This window comes from Notechis scutatus, chromosome Z, assembly GCF_049901735.1.
Source record: "Notechis scutatus isolate UNSWTSFEM ecotype Mainland chromosome Z, rNotScu1.2, whole genome shotgun sequence".
NCBI classification, from domain to species: Eukaryota; Metazoa; Chordata; class Lepidosauria; order Squamata; family Elapidae; genus Notechis; species Notechis scutatus.
The window spans coordinates 117,699,976-117,720,786 of NC_142025.1; the positions used below are offsets into that span (position 1 = coordinate 117,699,976).

General features: G+C 42.6%; 2 protein-coding genes across 2 annotated transcripts in view; one reads left to right on the forward strand and one right to left on the reverse strand.

The window, feature by feature from the left end:
- LOC113422280 (myosin-6) overlaps positions 1-9,880 on the forward strand; it is a 67,084-nt gene extending 57,204 nt beyond the window's left edge. The window contains exons 35-41 of the mRNA XM_087946368.1: positions 254-562; positions 659-862; positions 2,152-2,277; positions 2,654-2,929; positions 4,300-4,395; positions 8,299-8,433; positions 9,761-9,880. Of these exons, the coding sequence (XP_087802494.1) occupies positions 254-562; positions 659-862; positions 2,152-2,277; positions 2,654-2,929; positions 4,300-4,395; positions 8,299-8,433; positions 9,761-9,781 (1,167 nt within the window). The 3' untranslated portion in view covers positions 9,782-9,880. The remainder of the gene's footprint in view (positions 1-253; positions 563-658; positions 863-2,151; positions 2,278-2,653; positions 2,930-4,299; positions 4,396-8,298; positions 8,434-9,760) is intronic.
- A 3,389-nt stretch (positions 9,881-13,269) lies between these two features.
- On the reverse strand, positions 13,270-19,792 carry CMTM5 (CKLF like MARVEL transmembrane domain containing 5). The gene is made up of 5 exons (XM_087945609.1): positions 19,556-19,792; positions 16,302-16,454; positions 16,012-16,107; positions 14,768-14,846; positions 13,270-13,556 (listed from the first exon to the last, which is right to left on the reverse strand). The coding sequence occupies exons 1-5, from the start codon at positions 19,652-19,654 to the stop codon at positions 13,540-13,542; spliced, it is 444 nt and encodes a 147-aa protein (XP_087801735.1). The 5' UTR covers positions 19,655-19,792; the 3' UTR covers positions 13,270-13,539.
- Between the last annotated feature and the right edge of the window lie 1,019 nt (positions 19,793-20,811).

Below are 20,811 nucleotides of genomic sequence, written 5' to 3' on the forward strand. Positions count from 1 at the left end.
TTTGGAACACCACAGCTTCTGGAAACAAGTCATTCCACTAGTTAATTGTTCTAGCTGTCAGGAAATTTCTCCTTAGTTCTAGATTGGTTGTCTCCTTGAAAAGTAATCTAGAACTAAGAAGGCTTCCAGATCTCAATACTATTCTTTTTTTTGTTTTACTTTTTCCTTCACCATTTTACCCATAATTCTTTGCTGGCCTGTTGAGCATAATAAAGATTGATTGATTGATTCCCATAATTCCTTGATTCCTCAGGCCTCTCTGGAACACGAGGAAGGCAAGATCCTCCGAGCTCAGCTGGAGTTCAACCAGATCAAGGCCGAAATAGAACGCAAGTTGACCGAGAAGGACGAGGAGATGGAGCAGGCCAAGCGGAATCACCTGAGGATGGTGGATTCACTCCAAGCTTCCCTGGATGCCGAGACCCGCAGCCGCAATGAGGCCTTGAGGATCAAGAAGAAGATGGAGGGCGACCTCAACGACATGGAGATCCAGCTCAGCCAAGCGAATCGGGTGGCCGCTGAAGTTCAGAAGCACCTCAAGATCGCTCATGCCCACCTCAAGGTAAGGAGATATGGAACCCTTCAGATCTTCCTCACTCATCCCTGGTTTTCGGGGTCGATAGGTTTGCTCCATGCTGTGTGTTTTTTGGTGATCCAGGACAATCAGATTCAGCTGGATGATGCCCTTCGAGCCAACGAGGACCTGAAGGAGAACATCGCCATCGTGGAACGGCGGAATACACTGCTGCAGGCTGAGCTGGAAGAGCTACGCAGTGTATTGGAGCAGACAGAACGTGGGCGGAAACTGGCAGAACAGGAACTGACGGAGGCCAGTGAGAGAGTCCAGCTCCTCCATTCGCAGGTGAGGAGAAGCCAGCTGATCCTTCTCCATGTTTCTTTGAATTTGGTTCAGTGGAACCACAGAGATAAGCTTGGAGAAGCTATCCAGAGCCTGTTCAGACAACTATAGGTGCTGAAGGTTGGAAGTTTTAGAAAAAGACTCACATTGGCTATGTTCCTCAACCGTGGCAACTTTTAAGATGAGTGGACTTCAACTTCCAGAATTCCAAAAAATAGGTTCTGGATGAAGATTAAGAGAATAAAGTAGGTTCTGGACATAGGTTCTAAGGGAATAAAATAGATTCTGGACGTAGGATCTGAGAGGAAAATATAGGTTCCGGATGTAGATTCTGAGGGAATAAAATATGTTCTGGATGAAGGTTGAAAGAATATAGTAGGTTCTGGATGTAGGTTCTGAGGGAATAAAACAGTTCTGGATGTAAGTTCTGAGGGAATAAAATAGGTTCTGGGTGTAGGTTCTGAAGAGATGAAATGGGTTCTAGATGAAGGTTGAGGGAATAAAGTAGGTTCTGGATGTAAGTTCTGAGGGAATAAAATAGGTTCCGGATGTAGGTTCTGAAGAGATGAAATGGGTTCTAGATGAAGGTTGAGGGAATAAAGTAGGTTCTGGATGTAAGTTCTGAGGGAATAAAATAGGTTCTGGGTGTAGGCTCTGAAGAGATAAAGTAGGTTCTGGATGTAGGTTGAGGGAATAAATTAGGTTCTGGATGTAAATTCTGAGGGAATAAAATAGGTTCCGGATGTAGGTTCTGAGGAGATGAAATAGGTTCTAGATGAAGGTTGAGGGAATAAAGTAGGTTCTGGATGTAAATTCTGAGGGAATAAAATAGGTTCCGGATGTAGGTTCTGAGGAGATGAAATAGGTTCTAGATGAAGGTTGAGGGAATAAAGTAGGTTCTGGATGTAAATTCTGAGGGAATAAAATAGGTACTGGATGTAGGTTCTGAGGAGATGAAATCGGTTCTAGATGAAGGTTGAGGGAATAAAGTAGGTTCTGGATGTAAATTCTGAGGGAATAAAATAATTTCTGAATGTTCTGAGGGAATAAAATAGGTTCTGGATATAGGTTCTGAGGAGATAAAATAAGTTATGGATGTAGATTCTGAGGGAACAAAATAGGTTCTGGATGTAGATTGAGAGAATAAAGTAGGCTCTGGATGGTTTCACGCCATCTTTGACCTTCATAGGTCCCATGCTACATGAAGACACCAATCGTTCAGACCTGTCAGTTGGTCTTTCATTTCTCCTATTGTGGCTTGACTCACTAATTTGATTGCCCCTTTTCTCCAGAACACCAGCCTCATCAATCAAAAGAAGAAGATGGAGGTTGACCTGACCCAGCTTCAATCAGAAGTGGAAGAAGCTGTGCAGGAGTGCAGGAACGCTGAGGAGAAGGCCAAGAAAGCTATCACAGATGTACGTGAGAGTGAGATCATGGACGGAGGTTGACCACGAATGGTCCATAATGACCATTTGATTCTTTCTTCTTAAATCAGGGGGTCTCCAAACTTGACAACTTGTGGACTTATGGACTTCAGTTCTGGGTACTTCCATGCCTGGCTGGGGAATTCTGGGAGTTGAAGTCTACAAGTCTTAAACTTTGGAGACCCCTGATCTAAAAGGAGACACATCTCCAGGTCGTCCTTTGCTTTGGTCCACCACGAGCATCAAAAGAGGACCTGTAATGTTGACATGAATAATTAGAATGTGTATTTAGGACTGATTTCCCAATTAATGCAAAGAGTGAAGCCTGGCGGACATCTTTTTTCTCTCGTCCTCTTGAACGGGGCAGGCGGCCATGATGGCGGAGGAGCTGAAGAAGGAGCAGGACACCAGCGCCCACCTGGAGAGGATGAAGAAGAACATGGAGCAGACCATCAAGGACCTCCAGATGCGTCTGGACGAGGCGGAGCAGCTGGCCCTCAAGGGCGGCAAGAAGCAGCTTCAGAAACTGGAGGCCCGAGTGCGAGAGCTGGAGAACGAGCTGGAAGGGGAGCAGAAACGCAGCGCGGAGAACATCAAAGGGATGCGCAAGTTTGAGAGACGCGTCAAGGAGCTCACCTACCAGGTGAGGAGCTCAGAAAGCACCAAGGAACCTATAGTCTCTTCCACTTCCTGCCCCTCCTTTCTTCCTCCCCTCCTCCTTCCCCTCAATTCCACAAACCCTACTTCCTTCTAGCACTGATGATGTTACCTACAGTGGTGGGATTCAAACAAATTTACTACTGATTCCATGGGGATGGCTTGGTGGGCATGGCAGGGGAAGGATACAGCAAAATCTCCATTCCCTCCCCACCCCATTAACCTGCTTTCCAGCTCCGTTCTCCTGTGCAGGGCAACCAAAGAAGACCCAGCCAATCAGCTGGGACTTGGGAGGCGGAGAATAGATGTGGGCGGGGCCAGTCAGAGGCAGTATTGGCTGGTTCTCCAAACTATTCAAAATTTCCACTGCTGGTTCTCCAGAACTGGTCAGAACCTGCTGAATACCACCTCTTGTTACCTAGTTGGGTCATGAAACATCTGCAAAAAAACAACCAAGTTCAGAAACCACCAAGGATCCCAAGTCCTCCACTTCCTCTTCTTCCCCCTCCTCTTCCTCGCCCTTGTCTCCTCCTCCTCCTCCTTCCCACCTCCTCCTCCTCCATCACCTTTTGCTCTTCCTCCTCCCCGCTTCTCCTCTGCTCCACAAGCCCTACTCCCTTCTAGCACTGATGATATTACCTAGTTGGGTCATGAAACGTCTGCAAGAAAACCACCCAGCTCAGACAGTATCAAGGAACCCACGTTCTTCCTCCTCCTCCTTCTCCTCCCCTTCCTCTCCATAAACCCTACTGTCAGGACTCTGACATGCACCCCCACATTCAAATCATAAGTCTCTAGCCGCACCTAAAAATGATTGATTTATTAGGAGTTGACATGTTGGCATTACCTGGATGTAGCCGACTCTGAGACACATCATTCCTTTCCCCCTTGACCCTGTTCTCCCGCCCCCCACCCCGATGTATATTCTCCAATGGGACACATCCATAGCCAAGAGTCATCAATCAATGCTCTCCAGTAATAATCTTGCATGCCAGAAGCTTCGATTGCCCGAGCAATTATCTGAAGCATTTAAGGAATGCACTGTTTTGCCCCCTCCCATTTGACTGACAACTACAAAAACCAAAGAAGTATTTTTTTTTAGTTGACACCTACCCCTTCTAACACTGATGCTGATACCTAGCTGGTTCATGAGATGCCTGCAAGGAAACATCTCCCCCCCAAATTCATTTTTATTTTTTGGCAAACCATTTTGATGGCCTTTTGAAACTACACCCATGGGTGATAGGATTCAGACATCCAGCAAAACCTTTTCTCTCAAAGAGAACGAGAGGCGCGTGGATAATTATGGCTCTAGACCTCCGACTACCCCTTCTCCTTTTTTTCCTTCATCTGTAGACCGAAGAGGACAAGAAAAATCTGCTGAGGCTTCAAGACCTGGTAGACAAATTGCAGACCAAGGTGAAGGCTTACAAGAGACAAGCTGAAGAAGCGGTGAGTTTTCCAGCGAAAGCCAGTCCTCGACTTACGGCAGTTCGTTTAGTGACCCGTTCGAAGTTACAACGGGACTGGAGAAAGTGTGACGTTAGGGACGTTATTCATGCTTACGACCACCACCCCATAACCGTGGGATCAAAATTCAGACTCTTGGCCACTGACTCGTATTTATGACAGTTTATATCCTGGGGGGGTGTCACGTGATCCTTTTGCAACCTACTGATGAGCGAAATCAGCGGGGAGGCCCGATTTGTTTAACAACCGTGTGGCTAACTTAACCACGGCGGAGATTCACTTAACAACGGTGACAAGAAAGATCGTGAAATGGGACAGTGCTTATTTCGCAACTGTCTTGCACAGCGACAGAAATTTTGGGCTCCCTTGTGGTCGTAAGTCGAGGCTAAGAGGAGGAAAGGCAGAATTGGCAAATGGTTGATAATGGCCTCTTTCCTGGATGTATTTTATCTTTTGACTTACTCCCTACTTATTCCTATCAGGTAGATAGAGACGGGTGGGGTGGATGATGGGGGAGAGAGAGAGAAAGGGAGAGAAAGAGAGAAAGGGGGAAAGAGAGAAAGGGAGAGAGAGATAAAGAAAAGGGGAGAGGGGGAAAGGGAGAGAGATATAGAGAAAGGGAGAGAGATAGAAAAATGAAGAGATTGAGAAAGAGAGAGAATGGAAGAGGGAGAAAGATAGAGAGATACTGAGAAAGGGAAAGAAATATAGAGAAAGGGAGAGAGATAGAGATAGAGAAAGGAAGAGATTGAGAAAGAGAGATATAGAGAAAGGGAGAGATATAGAAAAAGGGAGAGAGAAAAAGAGAAAGGGAGAGAGATAGGGAGAGATGGAATGGACAAATGGATGATAGGACAGGCAGACAGACAGCGGTGATAGGTGATAGATTTTCCTATTTGCAAAAGAGTTTCTCCACTTAGTAAAACTGCTTAGCTTAAGTTCACCTGATGCTTTGATTATTATTTTTTCCGATCAGCCAAGCCGGCAATTTTCAAAGTCAGCAGGTAGCCGAGAGATTTTGTCAATCTTAAAGCTTTTACAAGACTTTAAATGGCTTGGCATGATCTCTTTAAGCCCTCTTTAAGCCCTAACCTTGGATTGAGACCATGCAGGATTGGGCAAAGTAAACGAGAAAAGAATGGTTCCTTTTAACAGGCAGTCCTCGACTAACGACGGTTCGCTCTGTGAGCGTTCGAAGACGCAGCGGCCCTGAAAAAAAAAAGGGACTTGTGTCCATTTTTCATGCTTATGACCGTTGCATTATCTCCATGCACGGTCCCACGATCCAAATTCAGATGCTTGGCAACTGACTCGTATTTACGACGGTTGCAGTATCCCCGGAGCTGCGTGATTCCCCTTTTGCGATCTTCTGACAAGCAAAGTCAACAGGGAAGCCAGATTCACTTAATGACGGTGGCAAGAAAGGTCGTAAAATGGGGGGAAATTCACTTAACAACTGCCCTGCTTAGCAGTAGACATTTCTGGCTCGGTTGTGGTTCTAATTCGAGGATTATCTGTATTTATATGGTTCCATCTCATTTGTGGGAGGTATTCTTTGAAGTTGGAAGAAAGCCGTGTTCATATCTGGAAAGGAGTCGAATAGCATCTTTTCCGGCTAACTAATTTTATTTTTAAATCATGGTGGGGAACCATTAAGAAATACCTAATCTTAACGACTAAAGATAGGCCATCAAATCAGGTTGGGGATGGAACCAACCTGATTTGCAAGGATAGGATGGGACAGGACAGGACAGGACAGGACAGGACAGGACAGGATAGGATAGGATAGGATAGGATAGGATAGGATAGGATAAGGCAGAAGTTTCCAAACTTGGCAACTTTAAGACTTGTGGACCAACTCTCAGAACTCTCCAGCCAGCATAGCTTGCTGAGGAATTCTGGGAATTAAAGTCCACAAGTCTTAAAGTTGCCAAGTTTGGGGACCCGTGGGATAACGGAAGGGAAGGGAAGAGTAGAGAAGAGAAGAGAAGAGAAGAGAAGAGAAGAGAAGAGAAGAGAAGAGAAGAGAAGAGAAGAGAAGAGAAGAGATATTGAATAGAATAGAATAGCATAAGAATAGAATAGAATTGGAATAGAATAGAATAGAATAGAATAGAATAGAATAGAATAGAATAGAATTAGAATTAGAATAGAATAGAATAGAATAGAATAGAATAGAATTAGAATAGAATAGAATAGAATAGAATTAGAATAGAATTAGAATAGAATAGAATAGAATAGAATAGAATAGAATAGAATAGAATAGAATAGAATAGAATTAGTAGAATTAGTAGAATAGAATTAGAATAGAATAGAATTAGAATAGAATAGAATTAGAATAGAATAGAATAGAATAGAATAGAATAGAATAGAATAGAATTAGAATAGAATAGAATAGAATAGAATAGAATAGAATAGAATAGAATAGAATTAGAATAGAATAGAATAGAATAGAATAGAATAGAATAGAATAGAATTAGAATTAGAATTAGAATAGAATAGAATTAGAATAGAATAGAATTAGAATAGAATAGAATAGAATAGAATTAGAATAGAATAGAATAGAATTAGAATAGAATAGAATAGAATAGAATAGAATAGAATAGAATAGAATAGAACAGAACAGAACAGAACAGAACAGAACAGAACAGAATAGCATAGAATAGAATAGAATAGAATAGAATTAGAATAGAATAGAATAGAATAGAATAGAATAGAATAGAATTAGAATAGAATAGAATAGAATAGAATTAGAATAGCATAGCATAGAATAGCATAGCATAGCATAGAATAGAAGAGCATAGAATAGAATAGAATAGAATAGAATTAGAATAGAATAGAATAGAATAGAATAGAATAGAATAGAATTAGAATAGCATAGCATAGCATAGCATAGCATAGCATAGCATAGAATAGAATAGCATAGAATAGAATAGAATAGAATAGAATTAGAATAGAATAGAATAGAATAGAATAGAATAGAATAGAATAGAATAGAATAGAATAGAATTAGAATAGCATAGCATAGCATAGCATAGCATAGAATAGAATAGAATAGAACTGGAAGGGACCTTGGAGGTCTTCTAGTCCAGCCCCTTGCTCAAGCAGGAGAACCTATACCATCCCAGAGACAAATTGGTTGTCCAATCTCGTCTTAAAAACCTCCAGGGATGAAGTACCCACAACTTCTGAAGTCAAGCTGTAAACGCCATCATGGTCATAACAGAAACGATGAGGGGGCCTAGAAGCTAAAACATATGAAGAACGGCTGCAGGAATTGGATAGGTCTCATTTAAGGAAAAGAAGGACCAGGGATGACTTGAGGGCAGTCTTCCAATATTTGAGGGTCTGCCCCAAAGAAGAAGGGGGTCCACCTATTCTCCAAAGCACCTGAAGGCAGGACGAGAAGAAAAAAAGATGGACATGAATCAAGAAGAGAAGCAACTTAGAACTAAGGAGAAGTTCTAAGTTAGAGCAATTAATCTGTGGAGCAACTTGCTTCCAGAAGTTGTGGCTGCTCCATCACTGGAAGTTTTTAGGAAGAGATTAGACAATCATTTATCAGAAACTGTGTATAGAGAGGAGGGGGTTGGACTAGTTAACCTCTGAGGTGCCTTCCAACTCTGTTACTATTATTTGACAACTGCTCTTCTGCCTCTTCTCATCATATCGAGATCCTTCAACTGATCCTCCACAGGACTTCAGTTTCCACATCACGTGGCGAGAACTTGATCTCTCTCTCCCGTCCCTTCTGCAGTGTCGTGTCCACAACTGGACAGTGGATTCCAAACGAAGAGATGGAGGGTGGCATTAACACAAGAACAACGATGGGAGGGTTTTGCAATCCACAAGCGTTCCTCAATTCCTTTTCTACTCCCTTCCCAGGAGGAGCAGGCGAACACCAACCTGGCCAAATTCCGGAAGGTCCAGCATGAGTTGGACGAAGCCGAGGAGAGGGCGGACATTGCAGAGTCCCAAATCAACAAGCTGAAGGCCAAAAGTCGTGACGTGGGAGGAAAGGTGAGTTCTTATTCTGGGAGTTCAGAAGGGGAAAGACAGAACTGGCAAATGCTTGAAAACAGGCTCTTTCTGGGCCTTATTTGGATTTTGACCTACCCACTGCTTCTCCTATCAGGTAGATAGAGATGTGGGGAGGGGGGGAGAGATAAAGAAAGAGAGAGATGGAATGGACAAATGGATGATGCACAGGGCAGACAGAAAGAGATGATAGATAGATGATAGATACAGATAATAGATATTTATAGAGAAAGACAGAAACAGAGAGACAGGGAGGGATGATAGATTAGATAGATAGATAGATAGATAGATAGATAGATAGATAGATAGATAGATAGATAGATAGATAGATAGACAGACAGACAGACAGATAGGATATAGAAAGAGATATGATATAGATATAGAAAGAGATATGATTAGTAGAGATATAGAAAGAAAATATATATGATAGCTTGATAGATTATATATATAGATATTTATAGAGAAAGAAACAGAGACAGAGAGATGGGGAGGGATAGATAGATAGATAGATAGATAGATAGATAGATAGATAGATAGATAGATAGATAGATAGATAATAGATGGATGGATGGATGGATAGATAGATAGATAGATAGATAGATAGATAGATAGATAGATAGATAGATAGATAGATAGATAGATAGATAGATATAGAAAGATAGAAAGATAGAAATAGATAAAGATAAAGATATAGGTAGATAGAGAGATATGGGAGACAGAGAGATAGAGCTTTTAGCTTTTTTTGTGAAATTAGTTTCCTAGTTTGGTCCACAATGTGGGACAGATAGCAACCCAAGGCAATATTGACTAATATTTCCCTCTCACCAAAATTAAATTTTCTTTAACGTACTGGAACTGAATCGAAGAGAAGGGAAGAAAAGAGGATAGAATAGAGTAGAACAGAGCAGAGCAGAGCAGAATAGAATAGAATAGAATAGAATAGAATAGAATAGAATAGAATAGAATAGAATAGAATAGAATAGAATAGAATAGAATAGAATAGAATAGAAAATATGGAATAGGAATAGAAATAGAAATAGAATAATAAAAAAGAAAAGAATAAGGAACGGAATAGAATATGATTGTGATTAAACACACAAGGAATTTGTCTCCAGTGCAGAAGCTCTTAGTCTACGTGCAAAACAACAAAGTAATAATAATCCTAATAACAAAGCTCCTTCACCACTCCCAGGGGATCCTGCAACAGAAAAAAATATATGCGTATTTCATAGTCACAAAGAATTGTGATTGATTTCTGCTTTCTTGGTTTGTTTTTTTCACGCTTTTCCTTTCTGCTTCTCTCTTCCAGAAACTTCTCGATGAAGAGTGAGGATGCCAAAGTAGCCATTTAATGCCAAAGTAGCCAAAGTAGCCATTTAATGACAACCCTTTGCCTCGAGAGGCCCTAATGTGAATATAGAGCAGTGAAATAAATCTAGCAAATAGCAAAAAAAAAAATCTCTCGTTTCTACACATTTCTGTTGCTCAAACCTGAAATGTATGTTAAGAGCCAACCAACAAGTGGCATCAAATAATTTTCCCACCCCGTTAAAATAAAATCACGTCAGAATCATGTTCACGGGAAAAACAATTTCCAAGACTCATACGGGTCGTCCTCAACTTACGATGGTTCGCTTAGTGACTGTTCAAAGTTACAACGGCATTGAAAAAAGTGATTTACGACCATTTTTCACTCTTATGACTGTTGCAACATTTACATTTGGATGCTTGATGGCTGACTCACATTTATGACAATTGCAATGTCCCAGGGTCACGTGATCCCCATTTTACAACCGTCTGACAAGCAAAAACAACAGCAACAGTTAACAACACTTAACAACCGTGTTACTAATTTAACAACTGCAGTGATTCACTGAACAAATGTGGCAAGAAAATGGGACAAAACTCCCTTAACCAATTTCTCACTTAGCAACATTAATTTTGGGCTCCATTGTGGTCATAAGTTGAGGACTACTTGTATTTAGATCATGCATGTATTGCAGCTTTTGTAAACAAGCGTGCCTTTGAGTTACGTTAACCGGGTACAATATTAGTGATAGAGGGGACTATTTTCCTAATATCTTATTAAAAATTGGGTTTCTAGCTCTTAATTCTAAAATTGCAAGGATCAATGGTGCCCCCTAGTGTTCAGAATTGGCATCTGCAGGCGAAATTAGATTCCCTACCAAGGACTTATTTCTTGTGGGTTGGCTCACTCTGGTGGCGATGTTAAGTATTATAGTCAGTTTTTATAAATGGGAAGGAAGGAATTGGACTGGAATGAATTTAGCATCAAAAATTGAATTATTCCCTCCCAATCAAGCAGGACACACACACATAATTCAACAGTAAAAACAAACTAACATCTAATTTGGTGATATTATTAATTTAGATGAGAAATTCAGAGTGGATTCAGTGGCCTAAGTTATTTTCTGAGGCAGGTGGGCGGTTCAAAAATGTGAAAAATAAATATTAAATAAATAAATAAACTACAGGTAGTCCTCGACTTACAGCAATTCATTTAGTGACCATTCAAAGTTGCAATGGCCCTGAAAAAAGTGACTTATGGCCATTTTTCACACTTAACGACCGTTGTGGCATTCCCTTGGTCAGGGGATCAAAATTCAAACACTCGGCAACTGACTCATATTTATGACGATTTGCAGTGTCCAGAGGTCATGTGATCCTATTCTGCAATCTTCTCACGAGCCAAGTCTATGGGGAAACCGGACTCAGTTAACAACCATGTTATTTATTTAACAACTGCAGTGATTCATTTAACAACTGCAGTGATTCTTGGCAAGAAAAGCCGTAAAATGGGGCGAACTCACTTAGCAATGGTAACCCATTTTAAAACTTTCACAATTTATGAGACCATAATTGCCAGGTTCAATTAGGGCCGTAACTCGACTAGCTGTACAGTTTCCCTTTTTACATCTAGTCCTCGACTTAACGACCACAATGGGGCCCAAGATTTCCGTTGCTAAGAAAGACAGTGGTTACATGAGTTTTGTCTTCTTTTACAACCTTTCTGGGCAAGGTTGTTCAGTGAACACTGCAACCGACATAAATACAAGCTGGTTGCCAAGCATCCGAAATTTGAACATGTGACCATGCACATGTAGTGAGTGGTGTGGTGGCCTAGAGGTGGAGCTCTTGCCTCACAATCAGGATGCTGTGAGTTCGATCCTAGGTAGAGACAGATATTTCTCTCTCTGGGCACACAATGAGAATATATCTGCTGAACAAAACTCTGCATTGGCGACAGGAAGGGCATCCGGCCATTAAAACACTCAGATCCATTCAGTTGCCCAGACTCCACCCCGCAAGGGATTACAGGGTCATTAAACGACCATGCACATGTAGTGTGAAAAATAAGTCACTTCTTTCACTGGGTGTTGTAACTTCGAACAGTCACTAAATGAGATTGTAAGTCAAGGACTATCTCTACGTGTTGTGCCTGGCGTCACCCTGGGCAGCTCATCAAATCTAGCTCTCTAGACCAGCTTTTCACAACCTTAGTAATTGTGTGAATTGGACTCTTGATGAGATTTCTTGGAGAAATGAAAGAGAAATTCAAAAGTTCACTCCAACCCATCCAATTTCATCTCTTCATCAGGGGAAATTTCTGCGGGCTCGTTTTTAAGTGATTGCACTGCTTGCCAAAGTTTGAAAACCGTTTTTTTTGCGTGTACAAAAATGCTCAATTCGCACACATTGTGCCCAGGCCTCACACCCACTGCTTCACACAGAGGCCATTCACTCTATATCACGTGCCTTTCAATATGAATAATATACACATTTACATCCATGCTCCACTGTAGCTTCAAACTATCTCATGCTCTTGGAATTCCTTAATATTAATGCAAAATATTATATAACCACAGAGGTGAATTTTGCTCAACCCTTCTGGTTTATCTGATTTGCACGAGGGTCCCTTGAACCTTCAATTTGGGCATACTTCCACACCCAGTTTTGAAAGATGCATACTCATAGTTCCTGTACATGAGGAGACGGTACAAAGTTTTTCAACCTTAGCTCCTTTAAGATGCGTGGACTTCAATTCCCAGAATTCTGGCTGATTGGTGGAATTCTGGGAGTTGAAGCTTAAAGTCGCTACACTGAGGTAGACCCTAGAAATCAGGAGGAATTTCCTAAGGTTGTGAGCTATCAGCTAAGGCAAGAGTCTCCAACCTTGGCTCCTTTAAGACTTGTAAACTTTGACTCCCAGCATTCCTTAGTCAACATAGCTGGCTGGGGGATTCTGGGAGTTGAAGTCTACAAGTCTTAATTGGAGACCCCTGAGCTAGAGGAACAAGTAGCCACATAGAGTGGTGAGTTTTCCTTCACTGAAGTTCTTCAAACAGAATCTAGATAGGACTTGTTAACAATGTTCCCAAGCATCCTACTTTGCAGGGGTTGGATTGGATGACCTCTAAGATAACCTCCTGATTCAGGGAGTCTAGGGTTCTACTAGACAACCCATGACCGATGGAGTCATTGTTTCAGATAGATTTCCTTCCCTAAACAGAGAAACAAGCAAAAAAAAACAAAAAACAATTGGAAGTAATAGCGACTCATTTTTCCTTCAGGCTTCTCCAATGACTGTTTTTGTGGGAAACTGGGAGGCCTGTTGGAAATCATGAATGCAGCAAATAGCCACGGCTTTGCCAAAATTCAACCCCACAAAAGTCCTGGGTCCCAGATTTTGGACACAATCTTTAAATCAGCCCCTTTGAAATACATGAATTCAAAAATTGTTGCTTGACAATGCACTGTTTCACCCAATTGAAGGTTACAAACTGACAGACACAAGAATTTTAGTAGTATAGATATGTTTAGTAGTAAAAGACATCTGTGTTCACTTTTTCCTGCATGTATATTCGGTCGCTGGAAATGTGAAGCCTATTGTATCGCATCCAAAACCATTTTAATTTTGTCTTTCCGGTAAATTAAATCTAGAAATGATCTAAAATCACAGATCCAGATTCTCCAGGAAAGATGGATTCAGCTCTGAGAGCACACGCCGATATAGAGGCTGGAGACCTGAGGTGGGATTTTCACCACTGGACATGTGAGCGTGCAAATTCACCGACGCTCCGGGTCTGTAAGGGAAGAGGAAAAGCAATTTGGTAGAAAAGGAGGTCAGTGGGTTTTGACCTCAGAACAACCACAGGAGTGTCAAAAAAAAGTCAAAATCCAAATTAGGCAGGTGAACAAGGGATGTGTCTTCCGGTGTAGGGGCAGGGCCAGCATTTTGATTATTTTATACGCCTTTCTAACATATGTCATTCGATAGTTTGTTGCCTCACAATCAGGAGACTGTGAGTTCGATCCTAAATAGAGGCAGATATTTCTCCCTCTGGGCACAATGAGAATATATCTGCTGAACAAAACTCCGCATTGGTGACAGGAAGGGCATCCGGCCATTAAACACTCAGCTAGCTTCTTTCAGTTGCCCAAACTCCACCCCGCAAGGGATAATGGTGTTGTTAAAAGAAGATGATGATGGACATCAACTCCCAGAATTCCCCAGCCAGCACAGCTGGTTGAATTCACAGCTGGGGGATTCTGGGAGTTGAAGTCCACAGATCTTAAAAGTTGCAGAGATCGAGTAACGATGGTGGAGATGACAGAGTATCCATTTTTATTTATAATTATACCTACTAAATATCAATCAAGACATCTGCATAGTCTCCAAACACTTCCCTCTCATTCTTTCCCCGGCTTGAAGCCAGGATTAAATCATTGTTCCAACCTTTCAGGAAAATCTGTCATCAGATTTCATTCCAAATTTGGGGATTACAAGGATGTCTCTTGCGGCTTTCCTCACTACTTTCCTCACTCCGGACATCGCTTGGTGCAGTGGTGGTATTCTACCGGTTTGGCCTGGTTCTGCCGAGCTGATAGCGCCAATGAGCAGCGCAGACTGAACCTGTTCTCTCTGATGCTCTGCTGTTGGGCCCACCTGCCCTCCTGGCCTTCCATAATAACTTTTATTCCCTGCTTCCAAAGCGCAGCTGCTTTGCGCGGCACAACATATTGCTGCACGTCAGCTGCTGAAGCCACAGGGAGAATGCAGGATGGCAGGAGGTGAGTCATTTAACACGCACGCAAAATGTGTGCGTGTGCGCAAAGCACGCCTACCAAGCCGCACCCACCGAACCAGTGGTAAAAAAAAATTGAAACGCACCACTAGCTTGGTGGTCTCCCATCTGGTTTTGGCTTTTTTTTTCATGCCAGGTCTGTCCCACTTGCTCAGCACAGCCGCAGCAAAAACGAGCACAAATTCTACAAATTCATTTGATCTGCTCACCTTCTTCTGATCCCATCTCCGCTTGGTAGGTTTTGTAGGCATCCAAGCAGAAAATTCCAATTAGAATAAGACTGAAAACCTGCCATGAAATAAAGAAGCAAAGCTTGTGAGTTTAAAGAGCTCTCCAATTTGGAAAAAAATCACATTTCCCCCCAACCCCCGGAGTTAAGCCCAAAGTTAGCATTTCACGGGCGCTTAACTTGTATTGCATGGAATTTTCTTAGATTTATCTCTGAAAAAAAATTTTTTACAGGGGAATTTGCAACCTGGAATGGAAGGGGCTAAAAAATCAAGATGGCCGCCCTTTGACCCAAGCTCTGTTCTTTTATGTATTAAATATAATAAATAAATATTCATAACTTTACTTATTAAATGTATACGCTGCCCAGAATCACTTGAAAATGGACTGGGTAACATATAAATAACGTCTCTCTCAGCCCAGCCAACGTCACAGCATTGTTGTGGGAAAAATAAGAGTAGGTTATTGTGTTGAATATTGAGTTACCTTGAGTTATTTGTAAAAATAATGAAGATTAAAATAAAATAATAAATAAAACGAAATTAAAATGAAATAAAATAATAAAATATAAAATAACAAATATAAAATAAAATAAAAGCAACATATTAAACTAAATTGAAATAAAATATAATAAATAAAATAAAAACAACATTAATAAAATAAACTAATAAAATAAAAACATAACATAAATAAAATAAAATAAACTAATAAAATATAAAATAAAGTAAAAACAATAATAAAATAAACTGAGTTAATAAAAACATAACATAAATAAAATAAGCTAACAAAATAAATTGAAACAAAATAAAATAATGAATTAAAGTAAAATAAAAATAAAATAAAAATAAATAAAAACCTCATATAGCATAAATAAAATAAACTGAAATAAACTATAATAAAATAAAAAATAAAATAAAAATGCATAAAAAATAAAAACCTAACGTAACATAAATAAAATAAACTCAAATAAACTAAACTAAAATATAATAAAAATAATAAATAAATAAATTAAACAATAAAAGACTTGTGTAAAAAGGGTTTGGTTGTAAATAGCTTTGGTTCAACAAGTGCAGCAGCCCCCCAAATGTAAATTTTCCATCCTCCCTCTGGGTCAATCTGAGATCCGGAATACGATCTCCCAGAATTCCCCAGAGGCTGACTGGGGAATTCTGGGAATCCGACTCCCAATGCAAGGAGCCAATCGGGAGAAACGGCGGTCACTCACAAAGGCTGACACGGCCGATCCCTCGTGGTTGGTGGCAATGACAGCAAAGCCCACCACGATGAAGATGATGGCCGCACTGACGCACCGAAGGAAATCCTGCAAGCGGAAAAAAGCCACCGAATCAGTGCAAAAGTCATTCCCAAGACCCTAAAACCCCTTCAAATGCTAAAAGGCAGGAAATTAGGGATCACGTCCTTCAATGCACTGTTTAATTAACTCCAATGCAACTTGCTAAAGAAGGAGGCCACAGTGGGGGACTTTGCTGACCCTAACCCCAAAGGTTTACCCACCAGGCAGGGCCAGTTGACTCGGGTCAGCCGTTCATGGTAGTACGTGGCTCGCAAACCCAGGAAAGTCAGGGTAACCAATATCTCCAGCAAGGCGGCACCCATGTAGGCTGAAACAGAAGCCGTGAGCAGCAAGAAAACCAGGAAACAAAGACCCTGAAAGAAGGTAAAACGTCATGTATGAATGGTGCAACTTTTTTCCCCAAGTCTAGATTTGCAGATTTTTGATACAATGGGGGGAACCCACCCAGTGGTGATATGCTACCGGTTCGGTAAAAAACATCCCGAGGGTGCTTGTGATCACCCACTGAACTGGTAGCGACTAAGATAGGATCCCACTATTGCACTCACCATTAAAAAAAAGCTTATAGCCGTATTTATTAACCTTGGATGCTTGAAGATATGAGGACTTCAACTCCCAGAATTCCCCAGCCTGGAATTTGTCTGTAATTTACCATCTTTCATTTAATGAAGCATTACAACAGCACGGAAAAAGATGACTTAGGACCGTTTTTCACAGTTACGACCGTTATCCCATCCCCACAATCATAAATAATCATTTAAGACTTGTGGACTTCAACTCCCAGAATTCCCCAGGAAGCATAGCTGCCTGACTGAGGAAGCATCATAGCGCTGGCTGAGGAATTCTGGGAGTTGAAGTCCACGCATTTTTAAAGTGGCCAAGATTGGTCACCCACCCGTGCTTTAGAGCTTCAGGACAGGCAGATGTTCAACGGGAGCAGCTTTCTCCAGCTGAACGTAGCTGGTTTTGTTCTGGATGGGGAATTCTGGGAATTGAAGTCCAGACATCTTCTCAAGCAACCAGCATTAAGAAATATTGGTTGATAATTTGCAAATATTCACCTGAATCAAGAGATTTTTCTACCTCACCCTCCCACCCCCCAACCCCAAAAATGACGCTTTCTGCTGCAAACTGCACCCAGCCCCATCAGGATATCAATATTTTGCATGATGGGAACTGTAGTACGGCGTTATGGAAAACTACTCACTGATCTCTGGATGTTTTTTTTCACCAATAATCCCAACACAGATCTTTTTCTGTACCCCCACCCCAAATTTGGGCTACAGGTTTGGAAGAAAAAATCTACTCACTCCCCAGCTATCTGGGGCCGAGCTCCTCATGGGAGGGAACGATGGGAAGCGGAGTTAGAAAACCGCCAAATTGGGGAAGTGCGAAGGGGCGGGGGGAGGGAGGAAGGCAATAAGAATGGATTAATCCAAAAAAACAAAATCAGCCAATGCAGAGAGGTGAAAATGGTGGAGAGGAAGGAAAACCGGAAGGAAAACTAAAGAAGGCAGAAAGGAAAATGAAAGAAAGAAAAAGAAAGAAATGAAAATGAAAGAAAGGAAAAGGAAGAAAGAAAACAAATGGAAAGAAAAGAGGAAAAAGGAGAAAAGGAAGAAACTGAAGACAAAATGAAAAAAACGGAAGGAGAGGAAGGAAGGAAGGAAGGAAGGAAGGAAGGAAGGAAGGAAGGAAGGAAGGAAGGAAGGAAGGAAGGAAGGAAGGAAGGAAGGAAGGAAGGGGAGTAGATGAAGGAAGGAGGAAAGAAGGAAGGGGAGGAGAGAGAGGAAGGAAGGAAGGGGAGATGAGGGAGGCAGGAGGAAGGAAGGGGAGGAGAGAAAGGAAGGAAGGAAGAGGAGGAGAGGAGTGGGAGGGAGGAGGAAGGAAGGGGAGGAGAGAGAGGAAGGAAGGAAGGAAGGGAGAGGAGGAGAGGAGGGAGGGAGGAGGAAGGAAGGGGAGGAGAGAGAGGAAGGAAGGAAGGAAGGAAGGAAGGAAGGAAGGAAGGAAGGAAGGAAGGAAGGAAGGAAGGAAGGAAGGAAGGAAGGAAGGAAGAGGTGGAGAGGAGTGGAAGGGAGGAGGAAGGAAGAGGAAGAGAGAAAGGAAGGAAGGAAGGAAGAGGGGAGAGGAGTGGGAGGGAGGAGGAAGAAAGGGGAGGAGAGAGAGGAAGGAAGGAAGGAAGGAAGGAAGGAAGGAAGGAAGGAAGGAAGGAAGGAAGGAAGGAAGAGGAGGAGAGGAGGGAGGGAGGAGGAAGGAAGGGGAAGAGAGAGAGGAAGGAAGGAAGGAAGGAAGAGGAGGAGAGGAGTGGGAGGGAGGAGGAAGGAAGGGGAGGAGAGAGAGGAAGGAAGGAAGGAAGGAAGGAAGGAAGAGGAGGAGAGGAGTGGGAGGGAGGAGGAAGGAAGAGGAAGAGAGAAAGGAAGGAAGGAAGGAAGAGGGGAGAGGGAGTGGGAGGGAGGAGGAAGAAAGGGGAGGAGAGAGAGGTAGGAAGGAAGGAAGGAAGGAAGGAAGGAAGGAAGGAAGGAAGGAAGGAAGGAAGGAAGAGGAGAGGAGTGGGAGGCAGGAGGGAGGGAGGGGAGGAGAGAAAGGAAGGAAGGAAGGGGAGGTGAGGGAGGGAGGAGGAAGGAAGGGGAGGAGAGAGAGGAAGGAAGGAAGGAAGAGGAGGAGAGGAGTGGAAGGGAGGAGGAAGGAAGGGGAGGAGAGAGAGGAAGGAAGGAAGGAAGAGGAGGAGAGGAGTGGGAGGGAGGAGGAAGGAAGGGGAGGAGAGAGAGGAAGGAAGGAAGGAAGGAAGGAAGGAAGGAAGAGGAGAAGAGGAGTGGGAGGGAGGAGGAAGGAAGAGGAAGAGAGAAAGGAAGGAAGGAAGGAAGGAAGAGGGAGAGAAGTGGGAGGGAGGAGGAAGAAAGGGGAGGAGAGAGAGGAAGGAAGGAAGGAAGGAAGGAAGGAAGGAAGAGGAGGAGAGGAGTGGAAGGGAGGAGGAAGGAAGGGGAGGAGAGAGACGAAGGAAGGAAGGAGTAGAGGGAGGGAGGGAGGAAGGAGGAAGAGGAGAGGGAGGGAGAAACAAACAAACAAGCCAAGGAAGGGGAGGAAAGGGAGGGAGGGAGGAAAATTGGAAGGAGAAGGAAGAAAGGAAAAGGAAAGGCGAAGAAGGAAGAAAGGAAAAACCAAAGAAGGAAAAACAACAAGAAGAAAGGAAAACCAAAGAAAAAGGAGCAAAAGGACATCAGGGAGACCAGAAGTGTGGGGGGAGTAAAGGAAAAACAAAGGAAAACGAAATAAACAATCAGAAAGAGAAAGAAAAGAGAGAAGGGGGGGAGGAAGAAAGGAGAAAGAAAGGAGAAAGGATCAATCCAAAGGAGGAGAAGGATGGAGGGAAGGATGCTCTTGATAAGCGGAGGGATGAAGGCAAAGTTAGGGAAAGAGGAGGAGAAGGTTTGGGGGGCGTCTCTTCGGGGATTACCAGCTCGGCCCCCATCACTATCCCTTTGGGGGACCGCAGGAACTCCTTGTCCAGAGCGAAGCCCCCGACCTCGCCGCCCGCCGGCTCCTGCTCGCCCATCCTGCCGCCTCGGGGGCTTCGAGCTGGCCGGGGGTCCTCGGAGGAGAAGGAGAGAAGCCTCCGACTCCAGCCCGCCCCCCGAAGCAGCCCCGCCGGCCTCGCCCCCCACGCCCTTCTGCCCTGGCATCCCGAGGCTACGGACAAAGAAGGATTGTCCGGCCGGGCCAGGAGGCGACCAGCGCCGGAGAACAAGCGCCTGATTGTCCCGCCGCTACTCGAGGAACGGCCAAAGGACGCGAGGAGCGGGACGGAGAGGCGGCCGTCAGCCGGCAGGGGGCGCCCGGGGGCAACGGGGACCCAGCTGCAGCGCCTGCGCTTTCCCTCGCTTCCAATAGGGGGTGCCGCTATTTTTAATGTTATTTTTATCTATCTATATTTAATCTATATCTAATTTCTCTATCTCTGTCTAATATCTATCATGTATCTGTATCATCTATCATTTACCTAGCCAGCTATCCACCTATCCACCTCTATCTATCTATCATCCGTCTGTCTGTCTGTCATCTATCATCAATCTCCATCTTTGTATTTATCATCCATCAATCTATCAATCATCTATCATCTTTGAGTATTGGGTTATTGTATCTGTCTGTGTGTCTATTTGTCTATCATCTATCTGTATCTATCTATCATCATCTATCATCTGTGTCTAGCTATCTGGCTATCTATCTACTTATCAATATATATTTAATCTATCTATTTAATCTATATCTCTATCATCTATCTGTATCTATGTCTATCATCTATCATCTGTCTGTCTAACTAGCTAGCTATTTATATATCATCATCTAGCTATCTGTCTACCTATCAATTATCTATCTATTTATCATCCACCTATCTATCTATCATTTATCACTTGGTTATTCTATCTGTCTGTCTGACTATCTATCTATCTATCTATCTATCTATCTATCTATCTATCTATCTATCTATCATCTATCTATCTATCAATTATCTATCTATCTATATCCTCTATCTATCATCTATTATCCTTGGTTATTCGGTTATTCTATCTTATTCTCTCTCTCTCTCTCTCTCTCTCTCTCTCTCTCTAGCATATGGCATATCATAAATGCAAGGCCTGCCTATTTTGGAAGTGCATTCAGTAACGATAATCGTTAGAACAAGTCATCTGACCAGACCTGATTTCAGAACCA